The 25,726-nt window shown below is 37.7% G+C and overlaps 1 protein-coding gene across 1 annotated transcript in view; it reads right to left on the bottom strand.

Moving 5' to 3' along the window:
- LOC105228784 (peptidylglycine alpha-hydroxylating monooxygenase) overlaps window positions 1-25,726 on the bottom strand; it is a 95,188-nt gene that overhangs the window by 54,857 nt on the left and 14,605 nt on the right. Inside the window, exon 2 of the mRNA XM_049451376.1 lies at window positions 14,893-14,950. Coding sequence (XP_049307333.1) covers window positions 14,893-14,950 — 58 coding nt within the window. The remainder of the gene's footprint in view (window positions 1-14,892; window positions 14,951-25,726) is intronic.

The following is a 25,726-nucleotide window of genomic DNA, read 5'->3' on the forward strand; positions in this document are numbered from 1 at the left end:
AATTCATTTCTGAGAGATGTTGCACTCGATTTTCATCTTCACCGATTCAAGATAACTCTGAATCGGTGCTAGAAATCAAAAATCAAAATATTGACAATTTCTGGACACGTCTCCAATCTGGATATGACGCGATAGTAGAAACTGACGACTCAGATCTACCCGAAAATTTCAAATCCTCGGCTTACGCCAAATATGAAAATTGCCTTGACCAATATGAAGAGACAAAAGCCATGATCTCCGATCAATTGAAATTAATTAAAGCAATTGCACCTACTCCACAACCGAGAGTAGAGCTGCCACAAATTCAAAGCCAAGAGGCGAGTTCAGGCATTCACCTTAAAGTGCCAGCATGCGATACAGAAACATTTCATGGAGGTTATGAACAATGGAAACAACTGACGACTCAGATCTACCCGAAAATTTCAAATCCTCGGCTTACGCCAAATATGAAAATTGCCTTGACCAATATGAAGAGACAAAAGCCATGATCTCCGATCAATTGAAATTAATTAAAGCAATTGCACCTACTCCACAACCGAGAGCAGAGCTGCCACAAATTCAAAGCCAAGAGGCGAGTTCAGGCATTCACCTTAAAGTGCCAGCATGCGATACAGAAACATTTCATGGAGGTTATGAACATGTCCTTCCGGGACATGTTTACGGCCGTGTACATAAACCATCCTAAATTATCTCAAGCGCAAAAATTGTATCACCTCAGATACAAAACCAAAGGTCAAGCAGGCGTAATAGTCAAACAGTTCGCATTAAATGACTACAATTTCAATTTGGCTTGGGAAGCTCTAAAAGAACGATACGAGAATGAAAGAATATTAGTCGACCAACAAGTCACCATATTAATGAACTTACCTTCAGAAAGAAACAAGTGAGGAGTTTATAAAACTTCAATCCACTGTTTCAAATTGTTTGTCGGTTCTATCGACATAGAATATTCCCACAGACAATTGGGACCCCATACTGGTAAACATATGCTCCGCGGCATTACCGGAAAAATCTTTGCTTCTGTGGGAGCAATCGCTCACATCACGAAGAAAATGCCCAACGTGGCAACAGATGAAAGATTTCCTAACTACCCAATACGAAATTGCGGAAAGGGTAGATAAAAAAAACGGTCAGAACCAAAAACGTTCAACACGATCTAAATCGAAGTTTCATTAGACCCCAAGCTAGTAACAACAGTTTAAACAGAAGCTTTTTTAAAAATCAATCGTTCACATCTGAACAAAATAAATTAACGTCATGCGAACTGTGTAAAGGACGGCACAAGCTAAAATCTTGCAAAAAGTTTAAAAAACTTAATATCAATGAAAGGAACAACTTTGTCAGATCGAAAAGACTCTGTACAAACTGTTTGTCCCACTCAAACAATCTCAATAATTGCGAAAGCAAATTCAACTGCGTATATTGCCACAAAAGGCATCATTCTATGTTGCACTTAAATAACTTTCCCAACACACCTCAAAGTAGCGCTTTCTCAAAAAGAGCTACGGGTTTAGTTGCAACCGCAACTCCCGAAACACAAAATCCCGAATTTTGCCAAGAGACACCATGCTGCTCCAAGGCATTAAAAACTCAAACGCTGCACAGCGAAATTCAAAGTATGGTACTACTACCAACAGCAGTCGTCTCCATCGAACACCGAGGAGAACTGTTTAAACTCAGGGCCTTAATAAACCAAGGATCACAAAGATCATTTATTGCGCCTAGGGCACAAAATAGGCTACAACTGCCTACAAAATTAGCCAATTTTGAAATTACGGGAATGGGCGGAAGAGTAGTTCAAAACTCCAATAAAATCTGACCCATTACCCTAATTTCCCCCCAAGCGGATAAGCGCATTCAAGCAGATGCAATAGTCTTACCGCAACTCAAGAACATGCTTCCAAGCTATCATATAAATAGCAAGCATTGGCAAAAGGTTACACACCTAAAGCTAGCAGATCCCAACTGCAACACCCCCGCTCAAATAGACCTTCTATTAGGCAGCGACCTTATATCACAAATTATAATAGAAGGTGTTGAAAAAATTTCGAAAACACTTCTGGCGCAAAATACCTTTTTCGGTTGGGTCCTAAGTGGACTTGTTGCGGAACCAGTCACAACAATGAGAACTCAAGTTGAGGAAATCTCAAACGAGTACCTCAATTCACAATTGAGAAAATTTTGGGAGTTAGAAGAACTCCCCCCCATTTCAAGTACAACCCCAAAAGATCAGTATTGTGAAGACTTTTACAAAGCCACAACTACTAGATCAGATAATGGTCGGTATGTCGTACGACTACCTCGAAAACAACAATTTCCAGACACACTCGCCTTAGGTCACTCTCGAACCTCTGCAATACAGCAGTTTCTAAGTATGGAAAAAAACCTACTTAGAAAAGGTGAGCTTAAAAAAGATTATGATGGTGTCTTAGAAGAATACCTCCATTTAGACCACATGGAGGAAATAAGCCCATGCGAAACAAGTAAGGAAGGGCTAAGTTCGGGTGTCACCGGACATTTTATACTCTCGCATGATAAAGTGATAATCGAGATTTCATTATCCGCCATTTACATATTTTTTTATTTTGCTGCAAAATTAATTAGAATTAAATTCTGAGAAATTTACCGATATTTTCGGTGAAAAATTAGGTTAGGTTAGGCACTGAGTTCTTCGTGTTCGATATCGACCTTGAAAGGGGATATCTCAGCTCAAATACCGTATTTGTCTAAAGTTTTATTCCGCTATCATCATTGGTTCCTAATGTATATATTATACAGAGAAGGCATGAGATGGAATTCAAAATAGCGTTATATAGGAAGAGGCGTGGTTGTGAACCGATTTCACCCATATTTCGTACATGTCATCAGGGTGTTAAGAAAATATTATATGCCGAATTGCATTGAAATCGGTCGAGTAGTTCCTGAGATATGGTTTTTGATTCATAAGTGGGCGACGCCACGCCCATTTTCAATTAAAAAAAAAGCCTGAGTGCAGCTTCCTTCTGCCATTTCTTCCGTAAAATTTAGTGTTTCTGACGTTTTTTGTTAGTCGGTTAACGCGCTTTTAGTGATTTTCAACATAACCTTTGTATGGGAGGTGGGCGTGGTTATTATCCGATTTCTTCCATTTTTGAACTGTATATGGAAGTGCCTTTGTAGAGTTTGGTTGACATAGCTATAGTAGTTTCTGAGATATGTACAAAAAAACTTAGTAGGGAGCGGGGCCACGCCCACTTTTCCGAAAAAATTACATCCAAATATGCCCCTCCCTAATGCAATCCTTTGTGCAAAATTTCACTTTAATATCTTTATTTATCTTACTTATGACACTTTATAGGTTTTCGGTTTCCGCCATTTTGTGGGCGTGGCAGTGGGCCGATTTTGCTCATCTTCGAACTTAACCTTCTTATGGAGCCAAGAAATACGTATACCAAGTTTCATTATGATATCACAATTTTTACTCAAGTTACAGCTTGCACGGACAGACAGACATCCGGATTTCAACTCTATTTGTCACCCTGATCACTTTGGTATATATAACCCTATATCTGACTCTTTTAGTTTTAGGACTTACAAACAACCGTTATGTGAACAAAACTATAATACTCTCCTTAGCAACTTTGTTGTGAGAGTATAAAAATCATAAAAGGCAAATATTACTCATTCTACTTGCCACATCATGCAGTAGTAAGGCCTGACAAAAAAAAACACAAAGGTTAGAGTTGTCTTTAATGCCTCGAGATCTATTATCTCGGGGAATTCCCTAAATGATATTCTATTTACGGGACCCACACTCCAACCAGATTTAATGTTCCTCATATTAAATTGGCGTATATACAAATACGTATTCAATGGAGATGTCGAAAAGATGTATCGACAAATACTGGTACATAAAGAGGATTAAGAATTTCAGCGGATTATTTTCCGAAAATCTGCCAATAGTCCACTACGCGATTTTAAATTGAAAACAGTTACCTATGGCGTAAACTGTGCCCCATATCTAGCCATCCGTACACTCCACGAACTGGCAGAAGACACAAAGTCAGAATTTCCTCTGGCAACAAAAGTCTTAAAAACACAAACATATGTAGACGATATCTTGTCTGGGAGCCACAGCCTCTCACAAGCATACGAGTCCTTATCACAAGTGATAAAGGCCCTCAACACCGCAGGGTTTCCCCTAAAAAAGATCACAGCTAATCAGCCAAATATCTTGAAAAATATACCAAACAATTTGTTGGATACGAATTTCCTTATATTCGAAAAGGATAGTACAACAAAAACACTGGGCATCGAATGGAATGCGATATCGGACCAGTTTTCATACACGACTGAGTCCATATCCGCATTATCCGCCATTACAAAACGCCAAATTCTCTCCAAACTTTTCGACCCCGCAGGATGGCTTTCGCCAATTATGATACAAGCGAAAATCCTGATTCAAGAATTATGGCTAGACGGAACTGACTGGGACGAACAAGTGAAACCTCTTCGCTTCGAAAGATGGTCCCAGTTCGCTAATAATCTGACCGACATTTCGCAGATACAAATTCCACGGTGAGTAAACTATTCCCCCGAATACAAAGTGGAACTACACGGCTTCTGCGACGCCTCTGAAAAGGCATATTGTGCCACTATTTATGTGCGCACACAAAGCGATAGCGAACTACAAGCCACCTACTAGTGGCAAAAGCAAAAGTTGCGCCTCTAAAAACCATAAGTCTACCACGACTTGAACTTTATGGCGCTCTGCTACTAGCAAAGCTAGTTTCCATGGTGCAGACCCACTTAAACATGGCAAAATACAAATTATATCTATGGTCTGATTCCGAAATAGTTCTAGCCTGGTTAGAAAAGCCACCACACGCGTGGAAAACCTATATTTCTAATAGAACGGCGCAAATACTTGACCTAGTAGGATCAGCCACTTGGCGACACGTTGCCAGTGCTGACAATCCTGCTGTTCTAGGTACAAGAGGGTCCAAACCCCTGCATCTCGCCACCACCACCCTATGGTGGAATGGCCCCCGGTGGCTAACAGAATCTCCTGATTCCTGACCACAATCGCCAATGCGCAACATAATTGCCCCGAAAGTCGAAAAATCGACACCTACCACACAATATTGGATGATAATGACAACCTTGAACGATTTTCATCGTTCCGCCGAGCACTCAGAGTAGTCGCCTATATTCTCAAATTCACAGAGGACTCAAGCTTAAGGTAAAGGGAGCAACTTTCCCCCAATGCGATGCATTGACGCACCAAGACTTACAAAAGGCAAAGGTCGCTCTTATCGCATCAACCCAAGCGCGCTACTACAGCCGCGACATGTGGTTACTAAGAGAATCGAAGCCAATTGACAAAAAGAGCTCACTCTTAGTACTAAACCCATTTATAGACACGAAAGGTCTGCTTCGTGCAAACGGCTGGCTTGCTAATTCCAGCCTTACGTATAACAAACGCCACCCCATAATCATACCTGAGAAGTCTCCATTTGCCACATTATTCCTGAAATATATCCACATGTTAATGCTACACGCCGAACATCGCCTCATGCAACATATGGTACGACAAGAGTATTACATCCCACGTCTGAAGCCCCAAATCAAGAAATGTATTTTCATGTGCAAGATCTGCACTATGCATAAGCAAAAAATGCGAACGCAGATTATGGCAGCACTTGCACCCGAACGCTGCAATTTCGCTCTGCCTTTCACCACCACAATTGTCGATTTTGCTGGGCCTATTCAAATAAAGGCGTCCATGCTAAGGTCTCCCACACTAATGAAGGGCTACGTGGCTGTCTTTGTCTGTTTTACGACAAAAGCAGTGCACCTTGAGCTATGCACTAATCTGACGACAGAGGCTTTTCTCGCGGCATTTGCTCGCTTCGTCGCTCGACGTGGCTTCCCATCAAAAATCATGAGCGATAATGGCAAAACATTCATTGGAGCTCAACGAGCCACAGAGAAAAAGTTCCTGGATTTCTTTAAACAAGTATCACCTGACATCGTACAAAAGTACGCCCCGCAAGGTATCAATTGGCAATTTATACCCCCAAGCGCTCCTCATATGGGTGGATTGTGGGAATCAGCTGTAAAGAGCTTCAAATCTCACTTCAAGAAGATAGCTGGCAGCTACAAATTTAATTATGGAGAATTTACTACATTATTAACTAAAATCGAAGCCGTTCTCAATTCACGGCCCCTCACGGTTCTCTCCCAAGATCCCTCCGATTTAACAGCCCTAACGCCAGGGCATTTTCTAAAAGGAGCACCCATTCTGGCCACACCTGAGCCAGGCGTGGAGTCGCTATCCTTACTAAATAGATGGGAAAGAATTAAAATTCTCCATGATAATTTAATCGCCGATGGAAAGAAGACTATATCAAGGACCTCCACAAGAGGTACCGATGGAAAATTACAGAAAATGCGCCAAAGATTGGAGATTGTGTCCTGATTCAGGACTAGTGTCTCTCCCCTACCGAATGGCGGCTCGGCCGCATAGAAAAGCTTTACCAAGGCTCCTACGGTCATATTCGCGTAGTTGATCTCCGTACTCAATCCGGGAAGTTAACAAGACCGCTCGTTAAACTATGCTTTTTACCGACAGCCGATAACATCGAAACGTAAACGAAAAAACCCTCGAATAAACCCGAAATAATAAATATTTTAAAATATCAAACAAAACAATCTACTAGACGTTCCACTTCTGCCACAACGTGGCAGCCATACCCATATCCACTTCATGCAACAAATTTACAATTAAAATAACACTCTTCCATACAGATAAACATGGATGCAGACATGCCACTCGCTCCGACGCCAACCATTCGCTCGACTATCCACGTGCCACGCCCAGTGGCAGCTCCAGTTGCGGCAGCCTCAGTTGCGGCTGGCCCAGTCGCAGCTCCCCGAACGACCACATCAACGGGTCCGCGTAGTGGAACGCGAGCACTGCCGTCAACGCCCATATCAGCAGCAGAGGCGCAGCGCATTAGGTGACCAATATGTCGTCGACCGCACCGGTTGATGCACTGCGCCATTTTTAAAGGTTTGCCACCACAGCAAAGGCTGCGCGTCGTCCAGGCACACGGCCACTGCCTCAATTGTCTGGCACCTACCCACACTACCCAGGAGTGTACCTCGGGAAACGTGTGCCAGATATGTATGTGGCCTCACCACACCATGCTGCACCGAACCACCAGACCCGACATCGGTCAACAATCTGGTAGCCACCACCGTGGTGCAGTACGACAACCGCCAATAAGCCGGAATGGACGATCGCGTCGACAGCCAACCACATCATCCACCCGTATCCAGCGGCAACAGAAAAGGACGTCGACACGACGCCAGCAACAAACGCCCCATCCGCGCCGCACCTCTGGCCTAAGCAACGTTGTAGCCACGCTCCAGCAGTTGCAACGACTTCTAGGCTGAAATATTCGCCTAGGGGGGCCGGGATGGCTAAATGAGCTTCAGTCTCCTGCCCCACACAACACATAACCAACACCGAACACCAAACCACAACAATCATCCCGCATCCAGAACACTCTACACTCAACGCATTAAAATATACGTCGCTAGCACGCTTCATTCACCACACTCATCTCTACACCACCTACAATCCACATCACACATAACTACGTTACCGCTGCATTTTTCACCTCAACCAAAAGGGAACAAAAGGGGCGGAGAAACAAGTTCGTCACCTTTTTTACTTACTTCTTTTTGCGATCCGCTAACGACCAGCCGTGCGATTTTCCCCGAGTGCCAACTTTTCATATTGTGCCAACATCAAATTTTATAATTCGAGCAAATTTCATATTTTGGTTATACATAAAATTCAGCGAAATACATTTGGAGAATTTTGAAAGTTAATTGTAAAAAAAAAAAAGTTTTAATAAAATACATTTTTTGAGTTCTTTTGGCGGAATTGTGTGTTGCCTCTTTTTTATATAAGATTCCGAACGGTGAGTGCGAGGAAACTAACCGAAAAGAACATTGTTCGAATTTCGAATTTTTTGATTATAATTGTTTTTCATTTCAGGTGATGATATGTGGATTCTGTAAAGATGGAAGCTTTATGCTGAAAAAAGCGGTCAATATGTGAGCTAGATTTTTTGAAATCGAAGAGAATATTTTCCGGATAGTAATATGCTTTTATATAAAAATGAATAACGGTAATTCTCTTATCCTCCATATACCTAATATAAGGATTTTCGAACTTCCAGGCAGCTATCGACATAAACCTACTTGAAAATCTACTAATTTCGATGTCCCGACGCTTAACCCTCTAACAGGTAAGACCGCCCTGAGGCGGCCTTTAATAAACAGTCCCAAACTCATACGAAATTTTTCTTTTGTCTACAACTGTTATAAGAACCGTTGAATAATACATCAACTCATATTTCCTTAATATCAACAAATCTTTTGTGACGTTTCCTTTTTTTGTTATCGTCAGTTGAATGCAAAACTTCAGTGTTAAAGTGTAATTAATTCAAACGCGGATTTTAAAATTTTCAAAGTTAAAATAAAAAGTGTTTTATCGAAATATTCATACCGAAGAATTGTTTTTTGATTAAGTAAGTTAATTTATTTTATGTTAATATAATTTTTAACAAAAAATAAAAAGTATTTCGAGTTTTAAGAACACAAACACGAAGACCGTCTCAGGGCGGTCTTGCCTGTTTACGCGAAAATTTTTCTTAGGTATTTTTTTGTTTCAAAGTATTTTATTATTTTTATTTTGTTTTTAAATGGAGCATAGAAATGACAGGAAATTTAATCTAAGTAAACTTAGTAATGAAGAGCTGCTCCAATTAATAGAATCAGTTGAAATAGGCGAGGATGTTTATGATTTTAACAGTGACGATTAATTGGACGACCGCGATTATATGTATGCTATTTCAACGTGTATTCGGAAAATGAATGAAGCAACTGATTATTGATGCCCTTGAATATAAGTTTAATTGATGATATACGTGTAGGATCATCAACGCTTACTAAAATACCTGAAGCATCTTTCTCTACCGCAGCAAGGTCATTGACAGCAATATATTTAAAAAAAGGCCACGATATCCTTTACCAACCCTGGAAACTACTGGTCCCTTAGTCATTCTCTCTTCTCGTTGTTTTACAGGTTCAGAATTTTGGTTTTTATTCAAAATTTGCGCTTGATGTGAACGTAGTGGCTTTCCGCAGCAACTCGCGCTTACCTCCACATATCACAAAGCTTGACACATCTATGGAAATTGATTGAGAGGATTGAAAAAGATAAAACGGGATATGATCCGAAATGGTATACGAAAATTGTCAGATGAACTCAACAAACGGTTCGATTCTGTTCCAAAGCCTGCTCGTCTTTGCGTCGATGAGCAAATGTGTAGTACAAAATTAAAACATCATCTTCGGCAGTATATGTCCACAAGTGGGGAATCAAATTGCTCGTCTCATGTGAGGATTTGCGTATCGCTTCGAAGTCTATAACGGCGCTGGCGTTAACATCTTTTTACCAGGTCAGCCGGATCTTGGAAGTACTGCAAATGTCGTTATACCACTATCACAAACAATACCTGATTTTGCTAATCACATCTTATACTTCGACAATTTCTATATATCGTTACCTTTGTTGGTATATTTACGTGCAAGGGGCATCTACAGCTTGGGCACGATACGAGCGAACCGAATACCAAAATGCAAGTTTCGGTTGGATAAGGATGTAAAGAACGAAAAAAGAGGCTACTCAATTGAGTACGTGGGTACTGCATATGATGTTGATATTACCACGGTTTTTTGGAAAGACAACAAGACAGTTAGATTGGCATCAACTTACGTTGGCATTCAGCCATTTAAAAGAGAAAATGAAAAGGAGCAATCGGGCAAAGTTGCAAGCTACGATCGAAAAAACAGCATACTGAAATAGATAGCCCCCAAATTATACGGGAATATAATAGCCATATGGGTGGGGTAGACTTAATGGATGGACTTATGGGTCGTTACCGTATCCTCACAAAGACTCGAAATCCGATGACATGGTTTTTTTTTACCATTTCGTAGATATATTTGGGACAAATTGCAACAACAATCTATCAGCACAAGATAACAAGCTGTTAAAGTTGCCTGAGTTCCGTGAAGAAATTGCTGCTGGTTTGTCGCTTACAAACTCAATCGTCCTGCTGCTCGGCCAAGTTTCACACCATCAACACCCGTAGGAAAGAAACTAAATGTAGGCAAAAGAGCAGAACATCCAGTCTGCTTTGATCAGTATGGTCACTTTCCCATTTGTTTTCCTAAAGATGATGGAAAAAGAAATTGTAAATTGTGCTTAAGTTCAGAAACGCTGAGTTTTTGTTCCAAATATAAACCAAATTAATACCACTCAACTACGTAAAACGGTTTTTTTGACAATCATCACAAAAAATATTAAACTTAGGCATTTGAATTCTCCTAGTTATTGAAATTCTTCTTTTGTTTTTCTTATTTTCTTTTCTTATGAAATAAAATTAATTTTAAATTGTATCCACACCTATTTCTTTATTTTGACCTAAACCGGCAAGGCTGCCCTGAGGCGGGCTTCAGATTATTCTCACCTGTGAGCACAAAAAAAATAATATAATCGTATTTTTGAGGTTTATGGAGCCTAATTACCCTACAAAAAAATTCCCAATCTTTTCTGTCCACGATTTTAATTTTGCCTCTTAGAGGGTTAAGCGGTGAATGGAAAAATAATTAATTAATTTCATTTATATTTTTTACCAATCCATTTTTTGCACAAATATCAACTTTCGTTGAAGAAAATTAATTTTTGTCATATAATGATCAAAGGAATAACATTTTGACAATAATTTCGTTTTTAAGCCACTCTGTAGTGTAAATTTTTAGTTCATTTATTTACGGTGTTTAATAGCTCACCTTCACTCTTTACTTAACGCGCTCTTAGTTTCTCAATTATTTGTTATTAGGAAAAAACACAAAACCCTGATAATAATAATGCTGTCTTTATCGGGAAATCACAATAAATTACAAATATCGAACTTGACCTGATAACTGTTGCGGCGTTGACCAAACAAACTCAGAATACTGCAACGGAAAAGATGTTGTCGTTTCGAAATCCAAAATCGAAAAGGGAACCTCCGGTCCTCAGTCAGCCCGTTTTGATTGTTGGGTGGTATAGATTTTTGGTGTATAACATGATGTGTACATGGGTACGTGGTGTCTGCGTGGGTGGATGGGTGTTGTCCCGACCTACTCGGCTTGTCTGCAGCGGTTTACCGCTTGGAGTAAATCGTCGTCCGATGGCCCATTTTGGAGTACGGTGAAACATTGTGTGATGTGGCCTTTTGCACAGATGGCAAAGAGTGACGGACATACACTCCTCTGTTGCGTGTATTACGGCTAAATAATAAAGGCAGTGCCCATAAGCCTGGGCAACCTGCTGGCATTGCGTGGACTGCATGCCTCTGAAAATGCTGCAGACGATGTGGGCGGCGAGATAGAGAGCATGGCCGCGCTGAAGTTCCATTCTAGGTAGGGCGGTGGTAGTCACGTGCCACTACACGAAGCAGTTGCTGTATGAATCGACCATTGCGGTTAGTATTGTTAAAGTTTTCAGCGGCGATTTATTATTATAGGTTATTTCATTTGCGTTGCGGTAGTATCGGCGAGTTTTTCATTACTTACGGTTTCGTTATTATTTGTCAGAAAACATACATTCACGAGCGGTATTGTAGGTGCTCCGCTTTGGGTACAGAAATCAACTACTCGTATATGATCGTCGGAACCTTTGTGTAGTTTTTCGATGCTATCACGCCGCCACTCGGTGGGGGTAGAGTGTCATCATGGATGTTGATACAATCTCCCAGCTTTGGCGCCTTTTCTGTGCTCTTCCATCTGTACCTTTTATGAACGCCCTTTATATACTATTCCTTCTATTCAGTCATCATGGATGATGACACAATCTCCCAGCTTTGACGTCTTTTCTGTCGAAAAATGGCGAAATGGACCTCGTCTTGCTGATCATTTATATATTTATTTAGCCACGAAGTTAGTAACACATAGAAGAAAACGTCGCATACCCTATGTCTGTCGGTTTTTCTATCTGAATATATGCGTTCTCAATTTTTGGAATAATAAACTGAATTTGTGCAGACTCCTTTTTCTTAGCAAAGTTGCAATCTCAAACAAATTATTCAGATCGGAACAAAATCAAGATAAATATATTTTGAAACCATAAGAAATGCAAGTAAATAATGATATAACTTTGGTTTTAACATTAATTTTCATATTTTCATTTCTCTTTTTGTGCGAGTTCCTCTAATATGCAATACACATACCACTAGACACGATGTTCTATACCATTTGAACACGTAAATCGTCTCTTCAGGTGACGAAAAACGTTGACCCGTATATTTTTTACGCACAAAAATACGAACAAATCCATTGGTGCCAAGTCAGGATTATACGGGGGATGATTCATCGAACCAATGTTTTGAATGATCTAAAATGCAGTTATTTCGGTCTATGTGTGAGACCTAGCACTGTCGTGGTGAAGAATGATCTGTCTTTGCCGATTAGTTTTCCTGATTTTTTGAAAGACAACTGGCAAAACAAATGGTTGCGTAGCACTCAAAAATTACTGTTCTGTGTTGTTATAGTGGTCCGTCCTGCCTCGTTTTTTGAAATAAAACAATCAACCATTTGCTTGGAAGTGCTTCACACGCGAACAGCTGTTGTGGAATTCGGCTCGTTTTCGAACACACATACTGTCGATTGCTGTTTATTTTTGATCTCATATGCATAAATCCATGATTTATCATTTGTCACGATGTCATAGACGTGTTTCGAAGCACCGCTATCATATATTTAACATTTATCTCTACCAATCGACACGAGTTTTTTTTCAGCGATTGACTATTTTTTTTACAGTCAAATGTTCATACAACATTGAATGTATGGCTCTATAAGGTATGTATGGAAAAATAACACAAAAAAATGATTTAATGAGTTGTTTCTTTTTTATTGAAATTGCTATAAACATTTGTCGTCCTTACATGAAGTTAGGTGTGTTTGAAAGAGGATGAATGTATATATTTTTCATTTAAATAAAATAGTATTAATGTTATCTTTAGGGCACACATTGCATTTTTCAGTAATTTAATATTACAGAACATTTCTGGGGAAATTTTTTCTTTTATGATGACTATGATTATAGTAATGATTTCAACTGGAGCAGTGGGCATATCTCAACAATTATTTTTATGACCTCCAAACTTTGTTTAAAAATTGGCTAAAACCGTTAAAAATTAAATGAGAAAAATAATCAAATCGGCTTATATGTCTTCTTCGTCTTCTTTACTTGTGTAGACATCATTTCCGCCAGTTTCTTCTTTTCGGTATTAGGAGTTAATTCCAAATACCAATTGCAGTCAGGTCCTTCCCCACCTAATCTCTCCAATGGATGGAGGTCTTTCTCTGCTTTCGCCGCATTCATTCTCTTCCATTCAGACAATATGACCTAGCCAGCGCAGCCGCTATCTCTTGATTCGCTGAATTATATCAATGTCGCCGTATATCTCGTATTGCTCATCGTTCCATCGACTGGGGTATTCGCCGCTGCTAATGCGCAAAGGACCATAAGTCTTCCGCAAAACCTTTCTTTTGAACATTATTAACCCTGGTCGAGACCAACGGTCTGATACACTTAGTCGAGACCAATGGTGCTTGGATAGGCCCCTATCTGTTTACATACATTTGTATGGAAATACGTGTTGTATTTACGCTACATATATGTACAATATAGATACATTTTTGAAATTTCTTACCTCTCGATTTGATTGAAATCAAATTGACTTGTCTTGTTCACGCTTGGCGTGGCAATAGCGTTCACAAAAAATGTAACATTTTGAGAAAAAATACATTTTTCCTTAACCTTTTAAAACGCTCTAGTGGCTAAAGTATTTGACGTAGGTAGGTCAAATAAATTGCACCGGTTAGGTATATTAAAGAGCTTTCCGGAAATGTATAATTCGCCCCCAAGGCCCTACCGGGGGCGTGGCAATAGGCGAAAATGGGTTTTACCATGTCCCCCCTTTGTTTCACTACAGTTGGAGGGGTGTGGGGCCGGGGGATCAAAACCATTTTGCGAGTTAGTTCACCCCTGGGGCTTTCAGGAAAGCCTTCAACCTCCTTTCTATCCCTACCAGGGGCGTGGCAATAGCGTTCACAAAAAATGTAACATTTTGAGAAAAATTACATTTTTCTTAACCTTTAAAACGCTCTAGCGGCTAAAGTATTTGACCTAGATAAACATATAAACCAATTTGGACATGTAACGAACATGAAAACAGATAAATCAACCGTGCGAAGTGATAGAAACATACCAAAGTTCATATATTTTCATACAAAATATATGGGGTCTAGCCAAGCACCATTGGTCTCGACTTAGGTGTAATATTATAATATCCTTTTTTCGTCCTTTTCGATACGATATCCTTGAATTTTTTTCTCAATTCTATAGACAATAAAATTCTAGGAAGCTACCTGAAGCGCAAGTCGTTCGCTACACTCTAAATATATTTAAATAACATTTAAAAACAAAATATGCCTGACCAGACCCGTTGGTCTCGACGAGGGTTAAGACCGATTCATTAGATGATATCAATGTCCATGCCTCCGCACTATAAAGCAGGGCGGGAATAACAAGTGACTTATAGAATTTGGTCTTTGTTCGTTGAGAGAGGACTTTACTTTTCTTATGTATATGTACTTCCCATAATATTTGGTTTCCGAAAAAATTATCAGTTTACAACTTATAAATATTTGGTAATATATTGATTACAAAAAAATTAATAAATAAATATACTTGTATGTAAATTAGATTATGTAACATACCTATAAAATAGCTGGTAGTATAGTCGACTTTTACTGGCGTACATAGATAAAGTTCTGGCTGAAAATACATAAAAAAAGGCATTTGTATTAAACAAATGAAGGTAATGGTAAGTTTTAACAAAAGTTATAATCCACTTTTGATTTTATTTCGCTGCAACGCTAAAAAGAGATGCTGCTGTCCGAGAAAGACGCCCTTATGTTAGAAAATAAGCAACTTGAGGTATAAAAGAATCCTCGAATATTAATAATAATAATAATATTTCTTAAAAGCTTGTATATGTTTAATTTAATAACGTGATGGTGCACCAGTCATGCCCTAAGCTATAATAAAGCCAAAACTTGCGAAGACTTATCGGAAGCGGGTACAATGTATAGCGATGCCATGAAAGGTTTGTTGAAGGTTATAAATTTAATTTTCAATTTTCACATGACAATCTTGACCGGTGATCGTGTTTATGATGATGCTATATAAATTCGTAATGGGGTTTCAAGAGAAACTGCCCGTATTCCATGTTCGACATCAGAATCCATTTAATATAAATCTAGCGGTAAGCCCAACTCGCTAATGAGCATATATAACAGAAGAGAAGGGTCGGACATTATCACGGTACAAGCGGAAGCAATTAGTTTAAAACAAAAGTTAGTGACAGACACTATTGCAAAAGATAGTGGTGGAAATTAATTTTAACAAAAAATTAGTTTTAGCAATATTTCTTTATTTTTTGAGGTGCCAAATACATATAAACAAAGAGATGAGTTTTTTGATTTTAATTTCAGTATTATTCAAGCATGATCCAGGAAGCATTCGAATGAAATTGATGTGATTTCGTTTTTACTAATGTAAGTAAAATGATTTCAATCAAGGTGTTCAGTAAACCGAACAATTTTATCGATTTCGAAGTCGTTCTATTTTACATCGAAATAGTTGTTTACAGCAATGACATGTGTTTTGAATTGAGACGAACGCCAGGCATCAAATGAAAGTATTAAATGTAATGTATACTGGCAACCTCAGATTATTCACTTACTTCCTACATTTTCGGTTAAGACTAAATTCATAAAGCATTTTATGTAGATGCACCGTTATGTAAATAAACGGTTGGAGTAATATTTTCACTTATTATTTAGACGCAAAAAATATTTACTCCATCGAGAGTGATTAGTCTTCGCTGGTAACCCTATGAGTGCGCGTCAATTGAAAGTATAATTATACCCTGAACAGGGTATATTAAGTTTGTCACGAACTTTGTAACACCCAGAAGGAAGCGTCGGAGACCCTATAAGTGTATATATAAATGATCAGTATGTCGAGCTGTGTCGATTTAGCCATATCCGTCTGTCTGTCCGTCTGAATATATCAAACTAGTCCCTCAGTTTTTAAGATATCGTTTTGAAATTTTGCAAACGTAATTTTTTCTTCAAAAAGCTGCTCATTTGTCGGAACGGACGATATCGGACCACTATAACATATAGCTGCCATACAAACTGAACGATCGGAATCAAATGCTTGTTGGAAAACTTTCACATTTGACAAGATATATTTACGAAATTTGGTATAGATTATTTTTTAAGGCAACAATGTAATCTCCGAAGAAATTGTTCAGATCGGTTAACTATAGCATATAGGTGCCATACAAACTGAACACATAGTTAGTTCGGTGCAAGTTAACGTTTTGTCTTGTTTTAGTTTTGATTCATTTCTTTCGAGGTAAAACTGAATTTTACTACATATTTCATACTCTTGTATTTATTGAGGGAATTTCTGTTATGGTGAAAATTTTTTTGTGCTGTTCTTAGTAAAAAATATAAAAAAAAATTTAAGAGAATCGGATGTTAACTGTAGAAGATGGAAAGAGAGGTGAAACGTATCAAAAAATATATTAAAAATATTCCATTTCGATCAGAGAGGCAAGAAGAAATATTTTTAAACACTCCAAGAGAAGGAGCACATGCAAGACAATACGGTGGAGGGCCAAAGTCCAAAATTTCTATACACGCTGAGCGACTTGTAGAAAAGCTCCTGAAAAGCCTGATATTTTATCGCGGGAGTTGATTGAAAGTTTTGATTTGGATGTTTCCATTAGTACAATGAAAAGAAAACTACAAACATCTGGTTTTAAAAACTATGTTGCAAAAAAATTACCTATGTTTTCCATTTCGAGTAGGAAAAAAGGACTAGAGTTTGCAAAACAATATCCAAATATGCCAACCACATATTGAGATAAACTAATTTGGGCCGATGAATTCAAATTCGAGCTAAGGAGTAAGGAAGTGTGGTGTAAACCTTCTGATCGCTTAAAACAATAGTGCATACAATTATCAGTGAAGCATGGAGGATATTCTCTCATGTTTTGGGGCTTTTTCTCAAAATTTGATGTAGGTAGTGTATTTAAAATCGATGGACGAATGAGCGTTGCTTCATTTGTTGATATTGTTAGCGAGATTTAAAAAAAAATGCAGAAAAAGTGAACTAGGGGTCGTTTATCTTCCAATAAGATAACGACTCCCAACGCACATCTCGCCTGACTACTCGCTTTTTTGAAGAAGGCTTAAAGAAAAACTGGCCTGGCCAGCTCAGTCACCGGATTTAAATGCAATTAAAGGGGTATTCTAGTCTAGAAATCAAATTTTGGACAGTTTTTTGAATTTTATTTAAAAAAATATATATATTTTTACTACCCATTTTTTATGGTGTTTTTATTGATATCTTAAGAAAACAGAAAAAAAATTTTACAAAAAAATATTAAAAATTAAAATAATTAGAGGGGGGCGCATGGCGCATCCTAATGACATTGATCCTGACTCTCCTGGTGGTCTGAAAAAAAAATCAAAAGAAATTCTTAATCAGTAAGGATGCTGTTATAGTCCCTACCTCAGGGAACACGAAAACATTTTTTTTTTGAAAAATGGCGACTGCCTGAAAATAAAAATCATTTTTTACCCTTTTTTTGAAATTCCTGAATTTTTTTAAAATATTAAAAACAAAATTTTGACACGATGCTGGTAGGAACGATAAAGGATTTATAAAGAAGGTTCACACAATATTTCAAGCAAATCGGTTGTATAGAACTTGAGATAATGCCGGTACCGTGTGGAAAAAAGTAGTTTCGAGAAAAACGCGTTTAAAAAAGTGACTCATAGTCGATACGGCCGAACCGGGCTATGTACTGCGTCACTAAAGTAACTGTAGCTCTTAAAATAATTTTAATTTTTAAACATGCTTTGGAGGATATGTTCTTAAGGGTCTAAACTTTAAATATATGAAAAAAATCGATTTTATTCAAAATTCTAGAGTAGAATACTCCCTTAAACATTTTTGGTTAATTTTTAATTCCAAAATACCAAAAAGCAGTCGTACAAACATGGAATAATTTTACTTAGTGACGAAGCGTCAACTTGACATTATTCCAATGGAAATATTAGAAAATTTGGTTCGAGGCATGCCAAAACGTCTTCATGCAGTAATTCAGAATAAAGAAGGCAATATTAATTACTAAATTTACTTTTAAACCAAACGTTTTATATTTTTTTTTTCAAAATTTATACTTTCTTTTGACCACTTTTATTTAAGAATCCTTTTTTTAAATTGGAACAAAATTTTTTCTTACTATTCCGGGGAAAAAATATATATTAATTTATAATTTGTTATTTAAATACCTATGTAAATGTAATATTAATGTATGAATTATTAATTGTTTATTTTAATAAAACTGCATTGAAATAACATCTGTGAAATTTATACTTTCATTTGATGCCTAGTGTATACATATGTTTTATTAAAAAAATTTCTTTTCGTGAACTAACGAGGGCTATACGCGTTTCTGCATTCGAAGATTTTTCTATTTTTAATTCAAATGCGGGATTTTAAAGATAAAAATTAATATTTATAAATTCATAACATTTTAACAAAGTATTTGACAGGGCTGAGAGAAAAGGCTGTTTTCAGAACTACTAAAATACAAGCTACACCAAGAAAGATTTAGAAGCAACTATTAAAGCAGGCTGAGCTAAAGTAGATTTTTTAATATAGTGAAAGCTTATACTATGGTTATAAAAAAAATCAATTATGTGTTGAAGTATTTGGAGTTATATTACTTATATATTAACACATTGACGGACAGTAGGAACAAGTAAAGTTCGAAAATTGACACTATGTGTCAAGAGAAAACACGATCGCACTACTCCCTTCGCAACCACATGCGTACTGATGCTGCAAGTCGTGCAACAGATGGAAAACAAAATTCAACCTAAAAAATTGTTTCCAAAACACAATAGGCTTCTACTTGTACGCCGGTAAATGCACATTTGTGCTGCGATCGCCGCAGTGTCTGTAAACAACCGTTTCGTTTTAGACGGCTGTCGCCGTCATGCCACATAGTGAACTTCGCTTTGACGGCTATAGACGCAAGTGTCCGTCAACGTGTTAAACAAAAGATGCAGATTCACAGTGGAAAAGTGCCAGAGGAGGCTATCATATTTAAAAGTTTCTTTTGCATCACTTCCAATTTTCTTAAGTGACAATTTACAATATAGGCTCAAGCTGGCGCTCCATAAAAAATCATAAGCTATAAAAATGTATCTAAAAATAAGCTGTGGATAAAAGTAAGAATAAACACGTTTGTACATATGTATGCATATATGTAAATACCTCAGTCAAATAATTATATGTGCAAAATTGGTTTTCTCTGTAATTTATGTTCTACTAACGGTACCTCAAAAATTTTTGGTATGCATATTTTCTTGTAATTACCTTATGGTTTAGCGTCACCGTATTCATAGTACCGTTATTTCTAATAAAGCAAGTCGCAACTTACGTATAAAATATTTATATGTGCAAAATGAACTATTTGTGTTCGGATTGGTGCCAAGTAAACATATCAGTAGAAAAAGCGGAGATACAAATTTTTAAGTAAGTAACAGTACATGATTAAAGGTTTAAGACGACAAAAGTAAATTACAATTTTTTGAATTTGTAGGAAAATGCCACGTGGAAGTGAATTATCAGATGAGGACCGTGGATTGATTAAAGGAATCAGTCAATCTGGCATGAAAGTTGGCCAAATTGCTTTTTCTGTAAAGAGGCATCGGAACACAATAACAAACTTTCTGAAAAATCCAGATAACTATGGAGTTACTAAGCGTAGTGGTCGTATAGGTACCCTTGATGGCAAAAAAAATTTAATTTGGATGGGCCAGATGGTCTTCATAAATATTGGAGGGATTTAAGACTCCCACGGGGGGCATGCCATAAACGCGTTCACGGTGGTGGATCGCTAATGGTATGGACAGCATTTTCATCAAAAGGCAAGTCCAAACAATGAATGCAGAAATCTACATTGTTTTGTTGGAAAATGAACTCCTTGCTTTTGCTGATGATTTACATGGCGATAAATGGATTTTTCAGCAAGACAATGCACCGATCCATGTTGCGAAGAAGACAAAGGCCTTCTTTAACTCTCGGAAAATTTTAATTGCTGGAGTGGCCTGCCTTAAGTCCAGATCTGAATCCGATCGAGGCTCTATGGGGAATTGTTTCAGGCAAAATTTATGCATCTTCCAAGCAATATGACAGCCTTAAGCAACTGAAGCATGCCATTGTGGCCGAATGGGACAAAATTGATATGTCTGTACTAAAAAAACTGGTGGAGTCAATGCCTCATCGTGTCCAATTGCTGAAGATACATAAGGATAATACAATCCCTTATTAACAAATTCAAAACTATTTCATTTATAAATAAAAAGATATGTACTTGGATTGAAATAATTTTTTGCACATATAAATATTTGATATGGAAATTTCATAAAGTATTATTTTTTTTAATTAAGAAAAATATTTGAATATAATTTTGTTATGTAATGTTTAGTACTTTTTGTTGGAGAGAACGAAGCAATTTAATTGCAACCCTGCGAAGAATCCATAGCACTGTAACTTAAGTTAAGCTGTCATGTACAGGGTAGGCCATTTAAAGTTGACCCATTTGTTTCTAAAAAAAAAGAACAAAAGAAAACAATGTTTTTTGTTCATTTCAAAAATAATTTATTTTGGTCCAAGGGGATTTGTTTCAGCTAATATTTAAAAATTAGATCGCGTAAATGGGCACCTTTAGCTTTGACAGCTAAATGCACTCTTTTTTCGACATTTTCCATGACTTTGGCCAATGTTTCGGATGATATGGCGGCTGTTTCACGTCGAATGTTGGCTTTCAGTTGAGCTAAGGTCTTTGGCTTATTAGCGTATACCTTGGATTTCAAATAACCCCACAAATAAAAGTCTGGTGGCGTCAAATCTGGTGATCTCGGTGGCCAGTCAACATCACCATTTTTCGATATCAATCGCCCGGGGAAAAATGGTCGCAATAAATTGATTGTTGGTCGAGCTGTATGGCATGTAGCCCCGTCCTGTTGAAACCAGAAGTTATCCATGTCATTTTCGCGAATAATGGGTATCACAAAATCCGTTATCATGGCTCGATAACGCTCACCATTGACTGTTGTCGTGGCTCCATCATCGTCTTCGAAAAAATACGGTCCGATGATCATATTCGCGCAAACACCGCACCAAACTGTTACTTTTTGGTCGTAAAGAGGCTGTTCTTCAATTAATTGAGGATTTTCGGTGGCATAAAATCGGCAATTTTGCTTGTTTACGCCTCCATTCAACGAAATGTGCCTCGTCTGACATGATGAGTTTTCGCCAAAAGTCAAGTTCGTTTTCAGCCATTTCGATGGCCCATTTGCCAAATAGTTTTTGTGCCATTTGAATTTTATATGGAAACATCTTCAAATCTTTATGAATTATGCGTCGGAGAGTGGTGCGAGAGATGTCTAATTCCTGAGAGCGGCGATAACTCGATGTCGATGGAGTCTCCTCAATACTGGCTCGTACAGCTTCGATATTTTCATCAGAACGTCTTGTGCGTTGTCTGGATGCATGACTGGCATTACTGAGATTACCGGTGTTCACAAATTTTGCGTATAAAGACTTAATTGTGTTCTTAACTGGAGCACTTTTCACTTTATTTTTTTTGCGAAACGCACGTTGAGTTAACACAATTGAAAAGTTATTTTGAATATAAAGCTGAACAATTTCAGCGCGTTCTTTTGGAGTGTACTGTTCCATGGTATAAATTGTCTTCGAATGACGCTTCTAACGCGGTATGACATTAGCCGATTTGTCAGCGCTGTTAAAAGTTACAGCGTTGCCAGATGGGTCAACTTTAAATGGCCTACCCTGTATATCTGTAACTAATATAACTCACTTCCGTAAAATTAATTGAAATAAACGCACATAAAACAACAGGTTATGGGCCCAGGGCATACATTTTTAAATTAAAGTCATATTTTATCATCTGTATTAAATAAAAAGATTCGTACATCATCAATTGCATCATATATGGTGATAGTGGTATAAATGGCGAGCTCAGCAGTGAGGATTGATCCGCTAAACGCGGATAACTACGATACGTGGAAGTTGCACATGCGTGCAATTCTTGTGAAAGCTGATTTATGGAGCTACGCATCTGGAGCTATACCTTGTCCAAACGACAACAACGCAGCGAAGTGGATACATTTCGATCAGAAGGCCTGTGCTGATATAATGCTTTCAATTACACCATCAGAATTGGGTCGGATAACTGAATGCGAAACTTCACACGAAATGTGGAAAAAGTTGGAGTCTACGTTCCAGTCAAAGAGTCCTGCGCGAAAAGCTACCCTACTGAAACGTATTGCACTCGCCCGCATGAAGGAGGGTGATAACGTTCGCGAACATTTAAACGAATTTTTCCATGCTGTCAACAAATTGAAGGAAATAAATGTTACTGTTGGGGATGATTTATTAACTATATTGCTTCTTTATAGTTTACCCGATTCGTTTGAGAAGTTCCGATGTGCGCTGGAAACTCGAGATGAACTCCCTAAGCCAGACATTTTAAGAGTAAAGATACTGGAAGAAGAACAATCCAGACAAGCAAAAGAAGCAGCAGCAGAGCATAATGTGTTAATTGCTCAACGAAGAACAAACGTCAGAAATACAAGTGATGGTAAGTCTTCTAACAATCACAACAAAAAGTCAACAAAAGAAAAGCAAGATAAACGAACTTGCTACAAGTGCGGCGAAGTTGGTCACATATCGCCAAATTGTCGATCAAGACAAAGGGTAAAAAACTACAACGCAACTACTGGAACGAAAAAGGAGAACTTTGAAAAATCCATGTTTTTCGAATCAGCACGTACAATAACCAACTCCGGCGAATATTGGTGCTTAGACAGCGGCTGTTCATCACATATGAGTGCGAAAAAGAGCGAATTCAATAACTTTAGAGAGATTAGCAAGACTCTCAGCCTAGCAAACAACAACACAACTGAAATCACGGGTATAGGCAACGTTAAAGTTATTATCAACGAAAATAAGAGCGAAGAGCGAATTAATTTCGAAAATGTATTGTATGTTAAAGATTTAAGAACGAATTTGCTATCTGTTTCGAAAATTGCGAATAAGGGGTATGAAGTAATTTTTCGGCGAAATGAAGCTGTCATTTCAAAGAATGGGGAAACTATTCTGACAGCGATAAGAATCGGTGACTTGTACTACGTTAAAGGTTTTGATCAATCTGCGAGATTTTCGCAAATGAAGTCAAATAGCATAAACACATGGCACGTACGAATGGGCCATCTAAACGAAAAAGACTTAAAACGCGCAATTGGTATGGTACACGGTATAAATTTTAATACAAATGAAAAACTGCAAACTTGCGAAATTTGTTTAAGCGAAAAACAAACACGAGAAAGATTTTCAAAGCAGAGGGACCAACGTACAACCGAGTTACTGGAGATTGTACACAGCGACGTTTGCGGTCCAATGAAGGTTTGCTCACATTCGGGTGCAAAGTACTTCGTGACATTCACTGACGATTTTTCGAGATATTCCGAAGTTTATTTCATGAAAAATAAGTCAGAAGTCTTAGAAAAATTTAAAATATTTAAGAATATGGCAGAAACGTATACAGGGAAGAAAGTTAAAATACTACAAACAGACAACGGGTTGGAGTATATGAGTAACGAATTTCAAAACTATTTAAATGAATGTGGAATTAAGCGGCGTTTGACCGCTCCTTATACACCACAGCAGAATGGCATAGCTGAAAGAAAAAATAGAACTCTTTTAGAAATGTCTAGATGCATGTTAACACAAGCAAGATTAAAAACAATATTTTGGGCAGAGGCTGTATACACAGCGAACTATATTCGAAATAGGTGTCCCACAAAAGTCCTAGAAGATGAAGTGCCTATCAAGATGTGGTCAGGTAAAACTCCCACAGTCATTCACTTCAGACCATTTGGTTTAAAATGTTACGTTTTAATAAAAGATAAGTAAAATGGAAAATTTGATTCCAGGTCTGAAGAATGTATACTAGTAGGTTATTCGAATGAACCTAAGCGTATCAATTGTGGTCTCCTGAAAAGAAGAGGATTCTAGTCAGTCGAGATGTGAAATTTTTAGATGAAACATTTGATAGAAATGATTATAAGTACTGTGAAGATGGATCTGTGGAGATAGATTTCGATACACGAAAAGATGAAAGCATAGTTGAATCTGAGAAAATAATTGAGGGGTCTTCAAGCGAAAGTGAAAATGAAGACATAAATACTGAATTAATCGTTCCGAAAAGGGGCAAAGGTATACCAAAGCTAATTCGAAGTGGAACGCGCGGACGGCCCAAGAAGTCATTTCAAGAAGTCAAAACTAAGAAAAACGATACTGAATCTGAATCTAGTGTAGATTTTGAAGAATGCGAATATGCAAATATATCAGTAGAAAATAATCCAACTAGTTTTCAAGAAGCTATAAACAGTGAAGAATGTAATATGTGGCTGCGTGCCGTTGAAAATGAATATATGGCTCAAATTTCAAACAAAACATGGGACATAGTAGATCGACCTGTAGGACGAAAAGTTATTGGGAATCGTTTTGTGTTTCGTACAAAAGAAGGCAATGTTAAAAAAGCACGCCTAGTAGCAAAAGGGTGCTCGCAACGTCCAGGGGGGGATTTCAATATCACTTATTCCCCAGTGCAACCCAAAAGAATCTTCAAATACATCAAATGGATGTTATGACTGCTTACTTGAACGGTGACCTAGACGAAGCAGTATATATGGAAATACCTGAATATTTAGATGTAATCCTTAAAAAGGTAGCAGCAGGATATCCGACACACATAAAAAAGGCTAAAGCTGAAGAAATACGACGTTCAGCAGAAAATTGGCAGATGTCAATATCGAAAATCAAAGATCCGGTATGTAGACTACACAAATCTTTATATGGGTTACGACAGTCTGGTTTTCAATGGTATCAAAAATTAACGAATAAACTAAGACAAATAGGATTTAATGCATCTAAATGCGATCCATGTTTATTTATATTGAAACAAAAATCTAAAATAATGTTAATTACAGTGTATGTAGATGATTTGCTCATTGCTACGAATGATCATGAATAGTTAAAAGAAGTCAAGAAATCTCTTTCGGAAAGTTTTGAAATGAAAGATTTAGGACCAGTTAAAATATGTCTGGGTATTGAATTTAAACAAGATTGGAAGAATCATACACTATTTTTAAATCAACGAGATTACGCTATTAATATTTTAAAACGTTTTAAAATGGAAGACTGTAAACCAGTCAAGACACCCCTCGAATACAATTGCAAACTTGAAAAACCAGTTAAGTCAGACAACAAAGAAATACAGAATATTCCATATCAGAGTTTAATTGGTGCTCTATTGTATTTGGCTGTAACAACACGACCTGATTTAGCATTCGCAGTTAATTTTCTAAG

Source organism: Bactrocera dorsalis, chromosome 3 (genome assembly GCF_023373825.1).
Source record: "Bactrocera dorsalis isolate Fly_Bdor chromosome 3, ASM2337382v1, whole genome shotgun sequence".
NCBI lineage: Eukaryota > Metazoa > Arthropoda > Insecta > Diptera > Tephritidae > Bactrocera > Bactrocera dorsalis.